The 19,723-nt window shown below is 42.4% G+C and overlaps 1 protein-coding gene across 5 annotated transcripts in view; it reads left to right on the forward strand.

Annotated features, from left to right (window-relative positions):
• Positions 1–19,723, forward strand: part of LOC122561273 (solute carrier family 2, facilitated glucose transporter member 9-like) — a 233,365-nt gene that overhangs the window by 181,542 nt on the left and 32,100 nt on the right. For 2 of the 5 annotated variants that reach the window (XM_043712909.1, XM_043712912.1), the window contains exons 1-2: positions 292–419; positions 16,618–16,716. In XM_043712909.1, coding sequence (XP_043568844.1) covers positions 369–419; positions 16,618–16,716 — 150 coding nt within the window. In that variant the 5' untranslated portion in view covers positions 292–368. Of the gene's footprint in view, positions 1–290; positions 420–16,617; positions 16,717–19,723 lie in introns of those variants that run through there. The other 3 variants (XM_043712911.1, XM_043712913.1, XM_043712910.1) reach the window with 2 other exon arrangements.

Here is a 19,723-nt window from a genome sequence, read left to right on the forward strand (position 1 = left end):
CCTCTCGATGTGGGTGAACTTTTATACAAAGGAGGAAACTCTACGGTGGAATCTCCGTTATTCTAGCTAAAATTCAACATTCCTTCTTTGCCTGTGCTGCTAACGTGATACATGCCAGCAATCTCGCCCCCTGCACCTCTGCAGCTTCCCTCTGTTACAGTCACCACCAGGGACCCGCCTTCCCCTGGGAACACATGGTTGTCCTCCCCTGATTGACAGCTCCTTCTCACTTTCCATTGTCTGAATGGACCGTCAATCATCTTGCTACCCGATTTCAAGCTGGATTGAGGTGGAGATTTGGGGAATTGATTGGTTTCGACTCTTGGTTGCGGGACTGTTGAGTTTGCGGAGCGTTTTTGATTGGAATCATGGTGGAGGAAGCTTATCTCTCCGAGTCTGGCAATGAAAAAATCATCGGGGTAAGAATCAAGGCTCCATGGAAAAATCAATCAGTTTTGTTGGCTGAAATTCTACTTCAAGTGGAAACAAATATTTTAATAATTGTTAAATGTGAATTGAATTATGTTTCCTTGCTTTAACTGAGCGCATTTAAAATTTAATAACTCTTTGCAGACATAAAAAAGTTGGGTCAAGTACTGTGCAACTTTTTTTTAACTGACCTTTGCAGCAACTGATAACCAATAAAGGGACGCACATTCAAAATGTGAAGTTCTCAACTGTTGGCTTGAGCACATCATTTGGGGTTAGGCTCCAGCCCAGTGCTGAGGGAGTATAGCCCTGTCAGAAGTGTCAGTTTTCTAGATAAGATGTCTGCTTGTTCAGGTGGAAGTGATTATTTGCTATAACTACTTGAACAACGACAGAAAGTTTCCTGCAGACTCAGGCAACATACCTCCCTCAATAAACACGACCAACAAAACCTGACTGTTCATTTTGCCACCTCGTCTGTCAATTTATTCTTAGTGAATTTGCCCAAATAGTAATTGAGGTGAAAGTAAGGACTGCAGAGGCTGGAAATCAGAGTCTAGATTAGAGTGGTGCTGGAAAAGCACAGCAGGTCAGACAGGATCCGAGGAGCAGGAAAATCGACATTGCAGGCAAACGCCCTGAGACCATTGTATAGGGGATTCTGGATCAGTGGTGCTGGAAGAGCACAGCAATTCAGGCAGCATCCGACGAGCAGCAAAATCAACGTTTCGGGCAAAAGCCCTTCATCAGGAATAAAAATAGGGGTGGCAATGGCCTGGTGGAATTTTTGCTGGGCTGTTTATCTAGAGACCCAAGTAATGTTCCAGGGATATGGGTTCAAATCCCGCTACAGCAGATGGTCAAATTTGAAGAGATGGAAATGTGTTGCTGGAAAAGCGCAGCAGGTCAGGCAGCATCTAGGGAATGACCTGCTGCGCTTTTCCAGCAACACATTTCCATCTCTGATCTCCAGCATCTGCAGACCTCACTTTTTCCGGTCAAATTTGAAGAGACTAATGATAACCGTTAGGCCATTGTCAATTGTGAGGAAAACCCAGCTGGTTCACTAATGTCCTTTAGGGAGTGAAACTTCGATCCTTACCTGGTCTGGCCTACATGTGACTCCAGATCCATTGCAATGTGGTTGACTCTTAACTGTTTCTGGGCAATTAGGGATGGTCAACAAATTGCTGGCCCAGCCAGTGATGCCCACATCCTGTGAATGAATTTTAAAAAAGCTTCAGTGTTTTATGGATGTTGGCAGCATCACAGTAATATCACAAGCCTAGTTATCTAAAGATTCATAGAATCCCAACTATATGGAAGTAGACCATTCAGCCTTTGAGTCCACACCGACTGTCGAAGAGCATCCCACCCAGATACACCCACCGCTATAACTTTGCATTTTCCCGTGGATAATCCACCTAACCTGCATATCCCTAGACACAATGGGCAAATTAGCATGGCCAATTCACCTAACATGCACACCTTTGAACTATGGGAGGAAATCAGAGTGCCAAGGAGGAAGACCCACACAGACACAGGGAGAAGGTACAAACTCTACATAGACAGTCACCAGAGGATAGAATTGAACCGAGGTACCTGGTGCCATAAAGCCGCAGTACTAACCAATGAGTCATCATGCCACCTCAGGCTAGGCTAATGATCTGAGATATACAATGCAGCTGGTGGAATTTAAATTAAGTTGATAAAACCTGATATAGAAAGCTAGCCTCAGTAATGGTGACCATGAAACTATCATCTGTTATTTTTTTTTTAAAAAGCATCTAGTTCACGGATGTCCTTTGGACAAATCTGCTGTCCTTGCTTGGTCCAACATGCAATTGCACAGTAATGGGTTGACAATGGACTACCCTCGGAAATGGGGCTGCTGTATTTAAGGGTGATTAGGGAATGGTAAACATGGCCACATCCCACAACATCTGGACTCTCTGTGCCACCGCATGTTGACCTCGAAGTGGTTGCAGGGGTGGGTAGAGACTGTTACACACTTTCTGGAATGTGCCTTTGCTAAGAATGCCTGGAGAAAGATGCAGTGGTTCTTGGTGAGGTTCGTCCTGAGCAGCTCTGTGATGCGGGACTCTGTCTGTTCCCCAGGATGCTCACAGAGACAAATATTGACGTGCCTGGAGAACCATCAACTCGATGAAAGATGATCTTTGGTCTGCCTGAAATTTGTTGGTCTTCAAGAGCAAGGAGTTAACCTCAAGTGTTGTAGACTGGCACATTCCAAGGTCCAGGACAACATGCTGAAGGACACACTAAAAGTTGGGGCAGCCGATGTCAAGGCACAGTGGGGAAAGACCATTGTCTGAGCTCTCCCTGGGAGTCTGGTCAGTTATCAGACGGTCCCAGTGCCTCAAATAAGTGTAAATATAGTCTCGTATAAGTAAGAAATGCCTTTAGAGGTTTGTTTGTTGGATAGAGTCAAACTCCAATGTTTTTTCTGATGTTTGTTTATTTCTTCATGTGCTACTGTACAGAACCAAACTGCTTTAGTGACTATGTATATAAAGATATTTTTATGAATAAATTATTCTTTTGAAATATAATAAAAAATAAAATAATATGTGAGGGAATGGGGTCAGACACTGTGTACATAGATCAGGTTTGTGATTATTTCAAAAAACAAAATTGGCTGATATGTTTGGGACTATTCTTGACATTTATCTTATGCATTCTCAGCATCCTCTGCAATGTATAAGGATGACCTTTATGTGTGTTAAATCTCTGGGAAACTGACAGTAAGCTGCAATGGACTGAGTGAGTGCAGAAAGAATGTAGTTTTCTGGCTGTATTTGTAATGACTTAATGAGGTTGTTCACTTACATTTCTGTGAAGTCAGAAGAAGCGTATGTGACTCAAAGTCAACCAGCAGATAAGAAACTAGATAGCGATTGAATGTTTATCAGTGAAGAAAGAATAGTTTGTCATGTATGTAAAGGACCACAGTGTTCAATTACTTTATCTGCTTGTTCATTTGTTGACTCATCAGTGTAGCCAACATGAGTTTCAGCTACTTCATATGCAACTATCCATTATGAGGTGATAATCATAAAGCTATGCTGAGCATCTGTGGGTTAGGCATCACTTGGTGTGGCTCAGGAACCCACTCTGGCCTGGCAGGTTCTGCCACATTTGTTGACAGGATGACTGAGAAGGCGCACAGTCTGCCAACGCTGCTTTTCTCTGGGCTCTCTTCTTGGCCAGTTGAACTTCCTATTCACCTCTTCCAATGTAACTTCCAACCAGTCAGTCAATCCCCAGAGGTCACAGCTGTCAGCAACTATTTCCCAGTTGTTAACATGAATGCCTGGCATAATCATGTCTCACTTGCAGGTGGCCTTGTAGCAGGGACATAGACATCCAGGATGTTGTTACCCAGTGACGACTTCTACATTCAGAAGGTCTTTGGAGTTATGAACTCAAACATGCAGAATTGGCACTCCTGCAGGAACCTCTCTATCTCTGCTGGGAGGATAAGCCTGACATAAAGTTTGGCACCCTGTACAAGAATAAGGCTATCTGTAATAATTCCAACAACTATCAAGGCAAGTTCATGATGAGCATCATGGAAAACAATTTGCCTGTCTTAGCCAGGGTCTGTAGTTTAACAAGGACAAATGCATTCCGGCCTAAAACATCGATTTTCCTGCTCCTTGGATGCTGCCTGACCTGCTGTGCTTTTCCAGCAACACACTCTCAACTCTGAATGCATTTACCCCTGAGTCCCAGTGTGGTTTCAATCTGCAGGATCGCAATCGTATGCTCTTTAGTCCGGCAGCTGCACAAAACTGTCATGAACAAGGAAACCACAACATATTGGCTACATTAATCTGACCAAGGCATTTGAACATGTGAGCAGAGTCACTGTTTTAGCTGTTGAGAAAATTGGTGGCCCTAAGAAGCTGCTCATCGTGATACCATCTATCCATAGCAATATGATGAGGTCAGCTCATCACTACCTTCTCAATGGCAACTAGGGGTGGGCAATAAGTGCTGGCCCAACTGGACAACATGCACACCCTTTGAATGAATAAAAAACATGCAATGATGGGCTAATATCATAAAACCTTGAGATCTACAGTAGGGGCTAACAGGGCTATGTTCTGGCATCAACACTCTTTGGTTTATTCTTCACCTTGCTGTTGTCATATGCCTTCAGGTCACCAACCTGAGGGTATCTATTACAGACTAGAACTGACCAAGATCCAGGATTATAGTGCACCAAGCCCTCACCAGAATATTACACTGTAATGGTCTCAGCTAAAACAAACTGTCAGTAAACATCCTTGGGTATTACAATAAAGAGATGTTATTGCAGTCAGGGGAGTGACTTGGGTATTCTTGCTAGGTTCATCAGACTCCATCTCACTCCATGGTTATAAGAGGCTTCTTACTTGCTTCAATCTTTCTTCGCTCTATTACCTTTTCTTTTCTCCCGTTACCCTTTCAACCCTTTTCTACCTGTCTTTTCATTAATCATTCAAGGAATGTAGGTATCCCTAGCAAGACCAGAGTTTCTTGCCTATGTCTAGCTGCCCTGGAGACTGTGCCCCAATGTTCTAGGTTCCTCTGGCAGGGGAAGCCATGTCTCAAGTATTGACCTTGTAAAATCTATTTTGCTCCTAGTATGCTTCAATAAGATCACTCTCATTCATACAGACTGATCATAGGAAAACCATCTCATGATAAGAGCCAATCTAGTGAATCTTCACTCTGATGTCTCCAAGGCAAATGAATCATTACTTAAGTGTGGAGACCAAGACTGCACACAGTATTCTAGATGTGGTCTCACCAAAATCTCACACAGTTGTCGCATAACTTTTTTATTCTTAAACTCCAGAAGTCTTGAAATAAAGTTGTTTTTCTTAAAAATTCTACTTTTCTACTCTCTGAAGAAAATTGAATAACTTTCTACTTCCACAAACTCCATTCCATCTGCTATCTGAGGTTGCCCATTCTCTTAACAGGTCTATATCTCTTTGAAGTCTCCTTGTATTCTTTGTACAGTTTGTGTGACCACCTAACTTCTCATCAGGGCAAATTTGACTCATTGCTATTTAATATAGATATATATTAGTATAGTTGGCAAATAGATGATTCTTGTGGCAGTCAACTAATTGCAGTCTGCCAACTTGAAAATGGATCATTTATCCTTACCCTTATTTCTTATCCATTAATGATCCATTATCCATGTCAAATATTACCCTGGATTGTCCTTAATGATGTAAAGTCTCTTGTGAGTCGTCAGAGCTGTATTCATCCAGGCAAATGGAGAGAATTCCATCACACTCATGACTTGAGCCTTGTAGATGGTGGACCGGTTGTGGGGAGTCAGGAGGTAAGTTACTCAGCACAGAATTCCCAATATCTAATCTGCTTTTGTAACCACAATTTTTATATGCCTGGTTCAGTTCAGTTTCTGGTCAGTAGTAATTGCAAATTAATAATGTCAGGGAATTTACTGATGTTCATTGAAATTAAATCCTCATTTGTTGGAGGTGGCCATTGCTTGGCCAATAAGTGGGGGAAATGTTAATTGCCACTTATCAGCCAAAGCTTAATGTTCCCCAGTTCTTGCTTCATTTGAACGTAGACTGCTTCATTGTCTAAGAAATTTCGAAGGGTGTTGATCATTGTGCAATCAGCAAACATCCCCATTTCTTACCTTATGATAGAAGGCGGGTCATTGATGAAGCATTTGAAGATTGTCGGTCTACAACATTACCCTGAGGTGATTGATGTTCAATAACCAGAACCATCTCCCTTAGTGGTAGGCATGATTCCAACTAATGGAGAGAAATTGTCCCCTGATTCCTATTGATTTCAACTTTACTGTGGGTCTTTGATGCTACACCCGAATTAAATGTTACCTTGAAGTTAAAGGACCAAAACTGCAATGAAGCTAGGAACTGGTGGAACCCAATCTGGGTGTAAGTGACTAAGTTTTTGGTCAATAAATTGGTTAGGTACTGGTCAATTACACCTTCCATCACTTTGTTGATGATGGGAGAAGACTGGTAGGGCAGTAGATGGCCAAGGTGGATTTGTTCTGCATTCTGTGGACAATTCCCACATTGATGGGTAGTTACCAGTGTTGTAGCTGTTCTGGAACAACTTGGTACAGCTTATTCTTGGAGTACATGCCTTCAGTCCTAGTGCTGGAATGTTGTCAGGGACTATGACCCTTGCTATATCCAGCATCTTCAACCATGCAGTGAATTAAATTGGCTGAAGATACAGAGTAAATCTCCCATCCCCATCAAACACTCCCAGGTCAGTTCCAGCATGGGACTGGATAGAGTGAAAATCTCTCTCTATACTGTCCCCATCAAACTGTTTCAGGCTAATGTATCAGAGAGTACTTTGTCCATCAATCTGAGCTTCTAACTTTATTTTTCCTTGTTTCAAATAACATTTTCTTTTGTGAGAGTACAACGCAGAAAGTGAGTTCTTGCTCAGGACAAAATCTTCAGATTATAAAACTCTGTCTAGATTCTTTAAGGATTAAAGTTGTGTGGGAATGAGAGGGTTTGGGAAATAGCAGATGTGGTATGTGAATTCATCATATCATGTCAGGCTGGTTGTGGAATCTGATAACATATGTGTAGGTCAATAAAGCATCTGTCACATGAGAAACTGAAAGCACAAAATGACTACAGGGAGCCTGGACCAGATGGGATACACCCTAGAATTCCTTGTGGAAAGGAGGGAGGGAACTATCTGAAACTTGGATTAATATTTCACTTAGTCTCATCACTACCTCAGGGCTGGAGAGTGACTCCTCTACAGTCACCAGATTCAACCATAAGTACTGAATCTTAAACCCACAATGGCTGATCAGTGAATCAAACATCTGCATCGAGGGGATGATGGAGTGATGCATATGTCTTTCTTTCTTCTCCACTTTTACGCTCTGCTTTTCACTTGTGCTACTGTTCTGCCTCTCGGTGTCTTGCAGCTCCCTCACTCAGATTATCTTCTGGTAAACACTGCTTCATGCTTTAGCCTTCAGATGTAAATGTCAACCAGCGATTCAACCAGTCACAGTAACTCTCAGCTCCTCAAGCCTGCTCGACATTCAATCATAATCATTTCTTTTTCTATGTGAAGTTTTCAAACTGCAACTTACTTTTTTTTTTAGTGCTTTTGCTGTTGTAAAACATCCTAAGATTCTTTAAACAAAACTTGGCAGAGCCACATATTGAGATACTGGGATAGGTGACCCAAAAGCTTGGTCAAAGAGTTAGATTTTAAGGCACTTCTTAAAGGAAAGTTCTTAAATTCTCATATCATCTCATCAGATTCCTCTATTGCCTCACCCCCTCCCCATAACTTTCTTCAGCTCTATATTCCTCTGAGTTATCTGAAATCTTCCACTCTGCCCTGTTGTGCATTCCTGATTTTAGCTAAGCCTTCAGTGACAGTTATGCTATCTGCTATCTGGGTCTTGTAATTCCCTCCTTAAACCTCATCACCACCCTCCCCATTCCTCAAAATGCTCAATCACCAAATGTGGCACCTCAGTGGCACATTTTATTTCTGAAACACCAATGTGAAATGCCTTTGAACATTTTCAGTAAGTTAGAAGCATTTTATAAATGCAAGTTGTTGTTGTTGAACCACATAATGGGTGGCATATGAATAGTAGACAATTCAGCCCCTTGAGCTCCACCATTTCATGCAACCATGGCTGACCTAATCTCGGACTCAACTCCACTTTCCTGCCCGCTCCCCATAAGAGTTTGGGATTTAGAAAGGAAAAGAAGAATTAAATTGAGCATTGGTCCTTAGAGTGAAAATAGGGAGTTGATAGTAGATAATAAGGAAATTAAGTATAAAAACAATTTTTTTTTCCTGTCTTCACTATAGAGGATACAAAAAACATTCCGGTGATATAATGGGAGAGAGAAACTTGGCAAAATTACAGTCCCAAGGGAAGAGTACCAACCAAACTAATGGAGCTGTGAGCTGACAAGACTGTGGATTCAAATGGACTTCATCCCTGGATCTCAAAGGAGATGATCGTATATGAGTTGGTGTTCAAAGTTAGTGGAGGTGTGCACAGTGCAGAAGGATATTGCAGGTTACAGAGGGAGACAGATAAGGTGCAAGAGCTGAGCTGAGAGATGGAAAATGGAGTTTAATGTAGAAAGGTGTGAGATGATTCACTTTGGAGGGAATAACAGGAATACAGAGTACTGGACTAATGGTAAGATTCTTGGTAGTGTGGATGAGCAGAGAGATCTTGGTGTCTGTGTGCATAGATCCCTGAAAGTTGCTACCCAGGTTGATAGCGTTGTTAAAAAGACGTATGGTGTGTTAGCTTTTATTGGTAGAGGGATTCAGTTTTGAATCCATGAGGTCATGTTGCAGCTGTACAAAACTCTGGTGCAGCCACACTTGGAGTATTGCATAGCACTTCTGGTTGCTGCATTATAGGAAGGATGTGGAAGCATTGGAAAGTGTGCAGAGGAGATTTACTAGGATGTTGCCTTTTATGGAGAGAAGGCCTTATGAGGAAAGGCTGAGGGACTCGAGGCTGTTTTCTTTAGAGAGAAGAAGGTTAAGAGATGACTTATTAGAGACATACAAGATGATTGGAGGATTAAATAGGATGGACAGTGAGAGCCTTTTTCCTCAGATGGTGATGGTTAGCACGAGGGTACATAACTTTAAATTGAGGGATGATAGATGTAGTACAGATGTCAGAGGTAGGTTCTTTACTCAAAGAGTAGTAAGGTTGTGGAATGCCCAGCCTGCAACAATAGTAGACTCACAAACTTTAAAGGTGTTTAAATGGTCATTAGATAAATATATGGATGATAATGAAGCCCATAGGTTTGATGGGCTTCAGATTGGTTTTACAGGTCAGCGCAACATCAAGGGCCAAAGGGCCTGTACTGTGCTGTAATGTTCTATGTTCCATGTTTGTAAAATCATGAGGGGTGTGGATGAGGTGAATGGCAGATGTCCTTTCCCTTGGATGGGAAATTTCATGACTATGGGGCATATTTATAAGGTGAGAAGAGAAAGATTTAAAAAAGACATGAGGAGAAATGTTTTTACACAGATAATTGTTCATTTGTGGAATGAACTTCCAGAGGATGTGGTGGTACAGTTACAACATTTAAAAGACATTTAGATAAGTCCTGTACGTGGGCCAAGGATATGGGCCAAGCGCAGGCAGGTGGGACTAGTCTAGTTTGGGTTTATGGTCAGCATTAACTGGTTGGACCAAAAGGTCTGTTTCCATGTTGTATGCCTCTGTGATTGTATGACTGTATTTTAACCATACTGGTGTGAAAAGTATGCTGAAAAGTTTTATAAGTCGTCCCACGACATCAATGATAGATGTCATACATAATAATAATTATTTAAAAAGTAAAATTAAGGCTAAGTTCATCACAGTTGAGTTAACGGCTTCTGAAATTAGAGAAAGTCGATTTCAGAACAGGAGAATACCCTGAATACCCTGAAGACTTCAAGCCACTAGATACTGGGCCAGAGGCCTCTGCCAAGGAAGAGTTCCACACAGGAACAAGACTGCCACATTGGGAGACCGATACACTGGGAGACCATCACACAAGGAGACTGCCACCCTGAAAGACCACCACCCAGAGCCGAGGCTGCTTCTCTCCTCCTTCAGGTCCCTGGGCTTAGCTGCCGGCCTGGGCCTTGGCTAATCTGAGATCCCTTTGCTTCTTTACCTCATACAGACTCAGACCATCTAAATAAGTGACCTCCCTATTCTTCCTTCCAAAATAAACAACCTAATAATTATTGTTGTTAAAACTCATTTGCCAATTATTTACCCAATCTGCTGGTTTATGAAGCTTCTGTAATTTGTTGCCATCCTCCTCAGTTTTTCTTTATTCATTCATGGGAAATGGATGTTACTGGCTGGGCCAGCCTTTATTGGTCATCCCTAGTTGTCACTGAAAAGGCGGTGGTGAACTGTCTTCTTAAACTGCTTCAGTCCATTTGATAGGTACACCCACCTAGGGAAGGGGTTCCAGTGACACAGAAGGGGCGGTGATATATTTCTAAGTCAGGATGCTGTTTGGCTTGGAGGGGAACTTTATTAATCTGGCCTTCCTAATCTTGTGTTATTCACAAATTTAGAAATTTTCTTTCTGATTCCAAAGTATAAATCATTAATGTAAATTGTAAACACAATGGTCCCAGCACTAATCCTTGTCGAACACCATGTCCCATCACCCGTTGCAACTCTGAGTAACTACCCTTCACTCCCAGTTTCTGCTTTCTGTCTCAGTAATCCCTCTGCCACTTGTCCCCTGACTTCATATCTGCTGACTATATTCATCAATCTATTTTGTTTATTCAATATATCCTAACTTTTAAAAAATCTATATGTACTTAGTGCCTTGCTCAACTCATTATTCAGTGTCAGTTTACTTGCACCTGGTAAATACTGAAGCAAAATAATTATTGAATTATTCTGTCATCTGTCTATCATTATGTGGTAATATCTTGCCTAATCTCTTAATAGATTATAAAAGGCTTTCTTTTTTAACTGATGGACTCAAACACGTGGCTACGTTATGGAAATTTCCTTGATAATTTAGCTTTCACATTCCTCTTTGCTTTCATAATTTTTGCTTCCTTCCCTCCCAATCACTTTGTATTCTCTCTTATTCTGCACTCCTTTGCTATCTATATTTTTAGGTGTGTGTTTCTTCCCTATCTCTCAGCTGTTCCCATGTCTTTGTGCATCCACAGAGTCTCACTAGTGTTTAGCTTGTTCTTTTCTTTGGTTGAGCTCTGTTGAACACCATTATGTATATTTTCCATTGTCGCTCTACCTGGTTATTTCTCAATATTGCTGCCTATTTTGTTTTCCCAAATCCTATTCATATGATCATAAAATCCATCTTTTCTAATCTGTTAACCTGTTCGTTTTCGTCATACTTACGCCCTTTTCAATCATCACCCTAAAGTTTATTATATTGTGGTCACTATTACCTACGTGTTCCCTGAGTTTTACTGCTTTTACCTGTTCTGATTAATTCTCCATTACTAGCCAATAGTGAATCTTCTCTTGTTCAGTTCATACATTGGGTTAGGAAGTAATCGTAGATCTCTATTCCCTTATTGCCTTTACTTAACTCTTCTGTCCAATTACTTTCAGGAAGTTGAATTCCCCTGTGATTAATATTCTACCTTTCTTTAATTAATTCCATTATTTGTCTACATTTCTTTTTCCTCCACCTCCCTTCCACTATTAGGTGGTCTGTAGGCTGTGGGGTCGAGAGTGTGGTGCTGGAAAAGCACAGCAGGTCAGGCAGCATCCAAGGAGCAGGAAAGTCAACGTTTTTGGCAACAGCCCTTCATCGGTCTCCAGGCTGTGCCCATTCATGTGATTGATCCTTTATCATCTTTTATATCTATTCTTATGGATTTTACTTCTGTCTCACTGATAGCTGTTTCTCTTTTCTGTCATCATGTTATGCAGAATATACAACAGCTACACCAGCTCCCCTTTTTCTACCTCTGTCTTTTCTATATATGTTATGCTGCAATGTTTAATTTTCTATTATTGTGTCTCTATAATTCCTAGCTCTAGCATCTTGTTTTTGTAAGGATTCTGTGCGCATTGCTACGTAGACATTTCAACTTATAGTAAATAAGATTTCACTTCCTTTTGCATTTTAAATATTTTTTAGGCACCCATTCAATCACATTTATTCCTTCAACATCAATTTCTCCCTTACTTAGTTGTTTCCCTACGTTCTCCTGCCCTGTTGTGTTATATTCAGGCTGCTTCTGTTTATTGTAGATCCCATGCAATTGATGTCCCACCACAGTTTTTCTTCTTCATTTCCAGTCCCTCAGGATGTGTGGGGTGGGGTGGGAGAGGGGGGTGATGCTGCTGCTGCTGCTGCTGTTTGAGTGAGACGCTCTGGACTCTGTGCTGCATGCTTCACTTCATAGAATCCCTACAGTGTGGAAGCAGGCCATTTAGCCCAAATTCCAAACAGCATTCCACCTACACTCAACCCCTACCCTATCCCTGTAACCCTGCATTCCTCATGGCTAATCCACGTAGCCTGTACATCCTTTGACACTATGTACAATTTAGCATGGCCAATCCACCTGACCTGCACATCTTTGGACTGTGGGAACAAACTGGAGCACCTGGGGGAAACCCACGCAGACATAGGGAGAATATGCAAACTCCACACAGTCACCTGATACTTAAATTTACCAGTCCCCTCAGGTGGGAATAAAAGATTCAAATCCAATATTGTAAATAATAACAAGGAAGTTCTCCTCATATCCTGGCCAATACTTTTCTCTCAGTAAACATCACAAAGTTAGTTGGATTGTTATTTGTGGGATTATGCAGTGCATATTCTGGCTCCTCTGATTTCTAGCTCCCAACTGTGCCTACGTTTGACAAAATACTGAGTGGTCATTTAGTCACTATAGAATTGGAAGTTTTGCATCTTTCATTGTCTTTTTCTGATTCCTGTTTCTGTTAGTTTCTGTCACTCTCTGCCCCATATGTGTGCATTCTTCTCCCACTCCCTCACCCAGGGATTATTCACTGTCTTGCCCTGTTCCAGAATCAATAAGTAATCCTCTCCATGATGAAGCTGCTGTTAGTTTGCTCTGTGTACATTCATCTGTATTAAAAGAAAGAGTCTCTTGTAAACCCTGATGCTAAATCTGTAAAGCATTGGAAGGAAATAGTTTGGAATTAGAAATCAGATAATTACATTTTTTTGTCTCAATGTATACCCAGCAGTGACTATCAACCTTGTGAGAATGCATCAGACAGGGGAGAGAGGAAGTGGGTGATTTCATTTCTCCTCTCAGGGCACTGATTTAAAGACTGTGTACTTAACTAACTAGCAATTCCTCAGTTTCTGAATACAAGAACAGCAGGAGGACATTCAGAACCTCAAGCTTGTTCTCTTATTCATTTAGTGTGCAGCTGATATGGATCCAAATACTAAAACTCACCTGCATTCCAGAACTCGGAATGCTCCTTCCCAACAAACATCAATTTCCATTTTCAACTGATCCCTGACCTTGTCAACTTTTTGAGTAGACTTTCAGATTTTCACTCCCCATTGTGTGAGGAAGTACTTCCTGAAACCACCCCTGAATTACCTTGCTCAAATTTTAAGGTGATACTGTCTTATGCTGAGCAAAGACATGCAAACATGGATACAGTGTGTTTTCACTAACCTTTGCATGCAAACATAACTAGAAAGGATTCAGAAAAGATTTACAAAGATGTTGCCAGAGCTGAAGGGCGTGAGCTATAGTGAGAGGCTGAATAGGCTGGGGTGTTTTCCCTAAAGCTTTGGAGGCTGAGGGGTGACCTTTTAGAAATTTATAAAATCATGACTGACATGATTCGGAGATGCCGGTGTTGGACTGGGTGTACAAAGTTAAAAATCACACAACACCAGGTTATAGTCCAACAGGTTTAATTGGAAGCACACAAGCTTTCGAAGCGACGTTCCTTCATCAGGTGATAGTCTATCACCTGATGAAGGAGCGTCGCTCCGAAAGCTAGTGTGCTTCCAATTAAACCTGTTGGACTATAACCTGGTGTTGTGTGATTTTTAACTTCATAGATAGGATGAATAGCTAAAGTCTTTTGCCCAGGTTAAGAGTCCAAAACTAGCGGGCATAGGTTTAAGGTGACGGGGAAAGATTTAAAAGGGATCTAATGAGCAACATTTTCACCTAGAAGATGGTGGATGTATGAAATGAACTGTCAGAGAACACTTAATAGGCATCTAGATGGGATATATGAATAGGACAGATACACACACACACACACCTTTCACATCTCTTCCTTATTAGAATTTTAAAGTCTCCTACAGTAAATTTTAAATCTGTGAAAATCTGTTTCTTTTCTGTTCCATCAATCACTCGCTCTTTTTAAGCAAATTCATTCTTCATTTGCAAACAATAATTTAAGAAATTTTGAACTTCTTCAGTCTTTCTCTCCACATATTCTCGCCCCATTTCTCTCTCTTTTACTGTATGCCCCTCATTCAATTCCTCTGTTTATTTTCTCATTCTTCGCTGTTTCTATTTCTCTCACCATCTTCCTCCCTATTTAAGTGTGTTCGTATATCTCTCTCTGTCCATTGGCTTTTCCCTCTCTCCCTTTCTCATTGTCTCCATTTATTTATCTTCTTCTCTGCTGCTTCTTCAACCGTTTCAGCATTTTCTTCTTTATTTGCCTGTTCCTCTCCTTGAGAATTTACTTCACCCTAACCACGTGTTATAGGAGGCAGTAAAAATGATGTAGTCTGCATGTGTTTGGTAATAGGTGTTAGGGGATACATTCTGTATAGAATAATGGAGAAGTCAAAGGGAGTTACGGACTATATAATACAGTCTAGAGGATGGGACCGTGTCATAAACTACATAACACAAGGTAAGCATATTCTGCTCTCTCTGTAGCAAGACTGCCAGTTTCTGTAAACAATTCCCCGCTCCTTGTGTGAGTTCTTCTTGGCACTGCCCTGCAATCTTAAACTCAACTTCTGTTCTTTTCATTTCAAATCCCTTCTCAATCTCAAATGTATCAAATGCTCTGCCAGGCTGTGATTCCACGTGCACTAGATCAGCCAATACCTCACTGCATTATGTTGCGCTTTAAGCCCATAATTGCTACATGCTACAGTGAGGTACCAGTCAGGAGTATCTCAGGCTGTGGGCGCCTCCATGTACATTGTTCCTGAGGCTATTTATCACCAAGTAAGGCTCTTAATATTCTGGGGGTGGCACAGTGACTCAGTGGCTAGCACTGCTGACTCGCAGCACCAGGGACCCGGGTGACTGTGTGGAGTTTGCACATTCTCCCGTGTCTGCCTGGGTTTCCTCCGGGTGCTCTGGTTTCCTCTCACAATCCAAAAGATGTGCAGGTCAGGTCAATTGCCATGTTAAATTGCCTGTAGTGTTAGGTGCATCAGTCAGGCGTAAATATAGGGTAGGGGAATGGGTCTGGGTGAGTTACTCTTCAGAGGGTTGGTGTGGACCTGTTGGGCCAAAAGGCCTATTTCCATACTGTAGGGAATCTAATCTAATCTAATCTGTAACTCTCTTTCCCTTATACTGCATAAAGGCCTCTCAAATACAGCTCTCCAAAGCTCTCCTCTCCAAAGTGACCTGTCTCATCACATGCTCATTCTATACAGGTGTTGGCTCAGGGAGATCGATTGGCCTCAGAACTGAGAGATCTCTGCTCCCACATACACTTCTTGAAAGTAGTGGCCTTGCAATCTGATACACCTACCTCAAGATAGCAGGCAGACATCAGTGATACCTTTCAGGATAGACAATCAAGTGCAGAGCATTGCATCACTATCCCACTGCTACCCTTCCGATGGGACAGCTTTCCCTCAGTACTGACCCTCTGACAGTGCAGCACCCCCTCAATACTGACCCTGTGACAGTGCAGCACTCCCTCAGTACTGACCCTCTGACAGTATGGCACTCCCTCAGTACTGACCCTCTGACAGTACGGCACCCCCTCAGTACTGACCCTCTGACAGTGCAGCACCCCCTCAGTACTGACCCTCTGACAGTATGGCACTCCCTCAGTACTGACCCTCTGACAGTACAGCACTTCCTTAGTGTTGACATTCTGACAGTGTGGCACTCCCTCAATACTGACCCTCCGATAGTGTAGCACTCCCTCAGTATTGACCCTCCGACAGTGCAGCACTCCCTCAGTACTAACCCTCTGACAGTGCAGAACTCCCTCAGTACTAACCCTCTGACAGTGCAGCACTTCCTCTGTACTGACCCTTTGATGGTGCAACCCTCCCTTAGTATTGACACTCCAAATGTACAGCACTACCGAAACACTCACTACTGCATTCAAGAGCCGGTCATTGAGCTAAAGCCATGTCCATTGTACATTTTGCAGCATATTCTGTAAATAGTTAGTTACTTTAGCATGATTTGAAAAGTGACACGATGGGTAATTGTTTCCTTGCTCTGCCTGTGACCCATAGACATGAAACTAAAGTGAAGGACCTACAGAACTTCCCTTTCTTCATTGTCAGTGCTGACCATCTGCATAGTAGGTTCATGATACTCAGAGACAATCAACATCAGGAGTATTATGTTTTAATCTCATTGCTCTTATTTTCTGTCTTTACACAGCACTTGACGTGGCCTCTCCTGGCAGTATCCATCCTCACTTCTTTTGGTTCCTCCATGGCCTATGGCTATAACTTAGCAGTGGTGAACTCACCGGCAGAGGTGAGATAACATAATTGTGCGGGATTGCTGTGATGGACCACAGCACAGGTACAACATCATGTGGGAATGGGAGGGAGTGTGGCAAGGCATATTCGGGTACAGGGGGAGTATGGCTCTATGGCAGGCCTTAATTTTTTTTTTAGATTAGATTAGATTCCCTACAGAGCGGATACAGGCCCTTGGCCCAACAAGTCCACACCGACCCTCCAAAAAGCAACCCACCCAGACCCATTCCCCTACATTCACCCCTGACTAATGCACCTAACACTACGGGCAATTTAGTATGGCCAATTCACCTAACCTGCACATCTTTGGACTGTGGGAAGAAACCGGAGCACCCGGAGGAAACCCACGCAGACACGGGGAGAATGTGCAAACTCCACACAGACAGCTGCCCGAGGCGGGAATTGAACCCGGGTCCCTGGCGCTGTGAGGCACTGAGCCACCGTGCCACCCAAAATGATTACTTTCGAGGGCTCCTTTTTTAGAATTTCTGAATGGTTACTTTTTTATTTTTGGGGCTAATCTTTCAATCTCACTGACCCATTTATTAGTTGGTGCAGCCCATAATAATGGTTTCTTCTGTGGGTTTTATTTTCAAGTGAGGTATTTGGACTCAGAAGCCGAATTAGAAGAATTTGCCAACATTCTCAATGCTCCATTACATTTAAGCCCACAACCACTGAAGGAAAGCATTCATTTCCTACTATTAAAATTGCCATAAGATGGGCATTAGTTAAAGTCAGAAGTCACATGACACTAGGTTATAGTCCAACAGGTTTAATTAAAATCACAGGCTTTCAGAATGCTGCTCCTCTGTCAGGTGAAGTGACTTCACCTGATGAAGGAGCGCTCTGAAAGCTTGTGATTTCAAATAAACCTGTTGGACTATAACCTGGTGCCATCTGACATCGTCCACATCTACATACAAATAGCCATCACCCTAAGCACACCTTCCACAGATTGGTGCAGTCATAGCTAATTGCAATTCCACCACAAAAGCACAAAGCTAGAACAATCTACTATCACAGATCTAAATCTCAGAAATAAATTTTAGAATTGGCACAGTGTTTATTACAACAGCATTCACTACATTTTTCCTCTACGGTAACTTCTGAATCTTTACAGTCTTAAACTAGATATTCAACATATATTTGCATTTAGTTTATTATGCCGTATGGTTCAGTTTCCCTTGATCCCAGTTGTGTAAATATTTCTTTTTTGAGAGGTTTAAAACTGTTCTATCTCCTTTGAGCCACTCTCTCCACACTCCTTTTATCACCTCCATTGCTCCATTCCACTTTCAGGCGCCTCATTCCCTCCACTCCTATCTCTATCTGTCTTGGAGCTTCTTACTCTTAACCCTCCCCTTAGATGACCAGACATCTAAAAGGTCTGGCCAATAAAAGGTATGGCCTTTGGCGAAAGCAGCAGAATTCCCAGCAAAATCCCCAGCTTCTGACAGAAGACACACCTCCCAACAAGCTTCACAGAATCACTGGCCAAGTTCCTGGCAAAACGTTCCCTTTCCCAACTACTAGCTGCTCCTCCTATTCCAGGCTGTTTCTCCTCTTGCATTTACTGCTGATTGGTTCACAGTGAATTAACCAATCTATGATTGGAAGAGCAGTTCCCCAAAACTTAACAAATGTGGTAGGGTGGGATGAAAGTGTATAATTTCTCTCTGGTGACCTTCATGATTAAATTTTATTTGAAGACTTTTGGGGTGAATTTGCCCACAGCCTCCATGTATTTAAGACCTGGTGAAGGGGGAGTTTGAGTGGGGTGTAGTTGGAACGAGGGGAGGAGATGCTGGTAGATGGGTGGGTGGGTGCGAGGATTGGGAGGGCATGCGAAGGTGGGAGGGTGTGGCAGGTGGGATGTGTATGTGAGTGGCAAGATTTGTGGGGATGAGAGAGCATTTGGGGGGTGGATGGTGTGGGTGGGAGTTTTATAGAAGTTCTGGGTTAGAGGGTATATTAGGGTAGGAGAGTTTGTGGGGGTGGGAGGCTGTGTGGGTTGGAAGGGTGTGTGGGGATGGGAGATTTGTATGGGAGATTGTGGGCACTGTGGGTGTTGGTTATGGTTTCAGAGACAAATGAGGTGAGCTGAGTTTGGGATCAGAGAGTTAAATGTTGGATAAGTACATATACCGGAGAAACGTGTTCTGTGAAAGCTGTTGGTCCCTGCAATTGTCAGGTTCAATGAGGCAGTTTGTTAAAGTTGAGAAATGTAAGTGTTGTTAAAATTTAATTCCTGGCATGTGGGTCTCACTGGTTAGGCCAACATTTATAGCCCATAATAAAAAAGATATTGCCAGCAAAACCCAACAGTTCAGCAATCCAGCTCTGAGGAAGAGTCATAACTGATTGTATCCACAGATGCTGCCACAACGGCTGAGTTTCTCCAGCATTTTCTCATCTAAATTTCAGATTTCCAGATTTTCTGCGATATTTTGTTTTCACTTACAGTCAAACCTGAATTGCACTTGAGAAGGTGGTGGGAGCTGAAAATGTGTTGCTGGAAAAGCGCAGCAGGTCAGGCAGCATCCAAGGAACAGGAGAATCGACGTTTCGGGCATAAGCCCTTCTTCAGGAAGGCCCTTCCTGAAGAAGGGCTTATGCCCGAAACGTCGATTCTCCTGTTCCTTGGATGCTGCCTGACCTGCTGCGCTTTTCCAGCAACACATTTTCAGCTCTGATCTCCAGCATCTGCAGCCCTCACTCTCTCTCAAAGGTGGTGGGAGCTGCCTTCTTGAACCTTTGCAGTCTTTGGAGGGTAAAGGCATTCAAAATGTTGTTGGGAAGGATGTTCGGATTTTGATCTAGAATTACTCAGCCATTACTATTGGACAGGCCGAGCTCATTTTCACTGGAGTTTTGAAAAATGAGGGGTGATTTAACTGAAGTTTGTAACATCATAAATGGTCTTAACAAGGTGGGTGTGGAAAGGTTGTTTCCTCTTGTGGCTGAGTCGAGAATTAGGGGGAATTGTTTTAAAATTAGGG

The sequence above is a fragment of the Chiloscyllium plagiosum genome, chromosome 22, assembly GCF_004010195.1.
Source record: "Chiloscyllium plagiosum isolate BGI_BamShark_2017 chromosome 22, ASM401019v2, whole genome shotgun sequence".
NCBI classification, from domain to species: Eukaryota; Metazoa; Chordata; class Chondrichthyes; order Orectolobiformes; family Hemiscylliidae; genus Chiloscyllium; species Chiloscyllium plagiosum.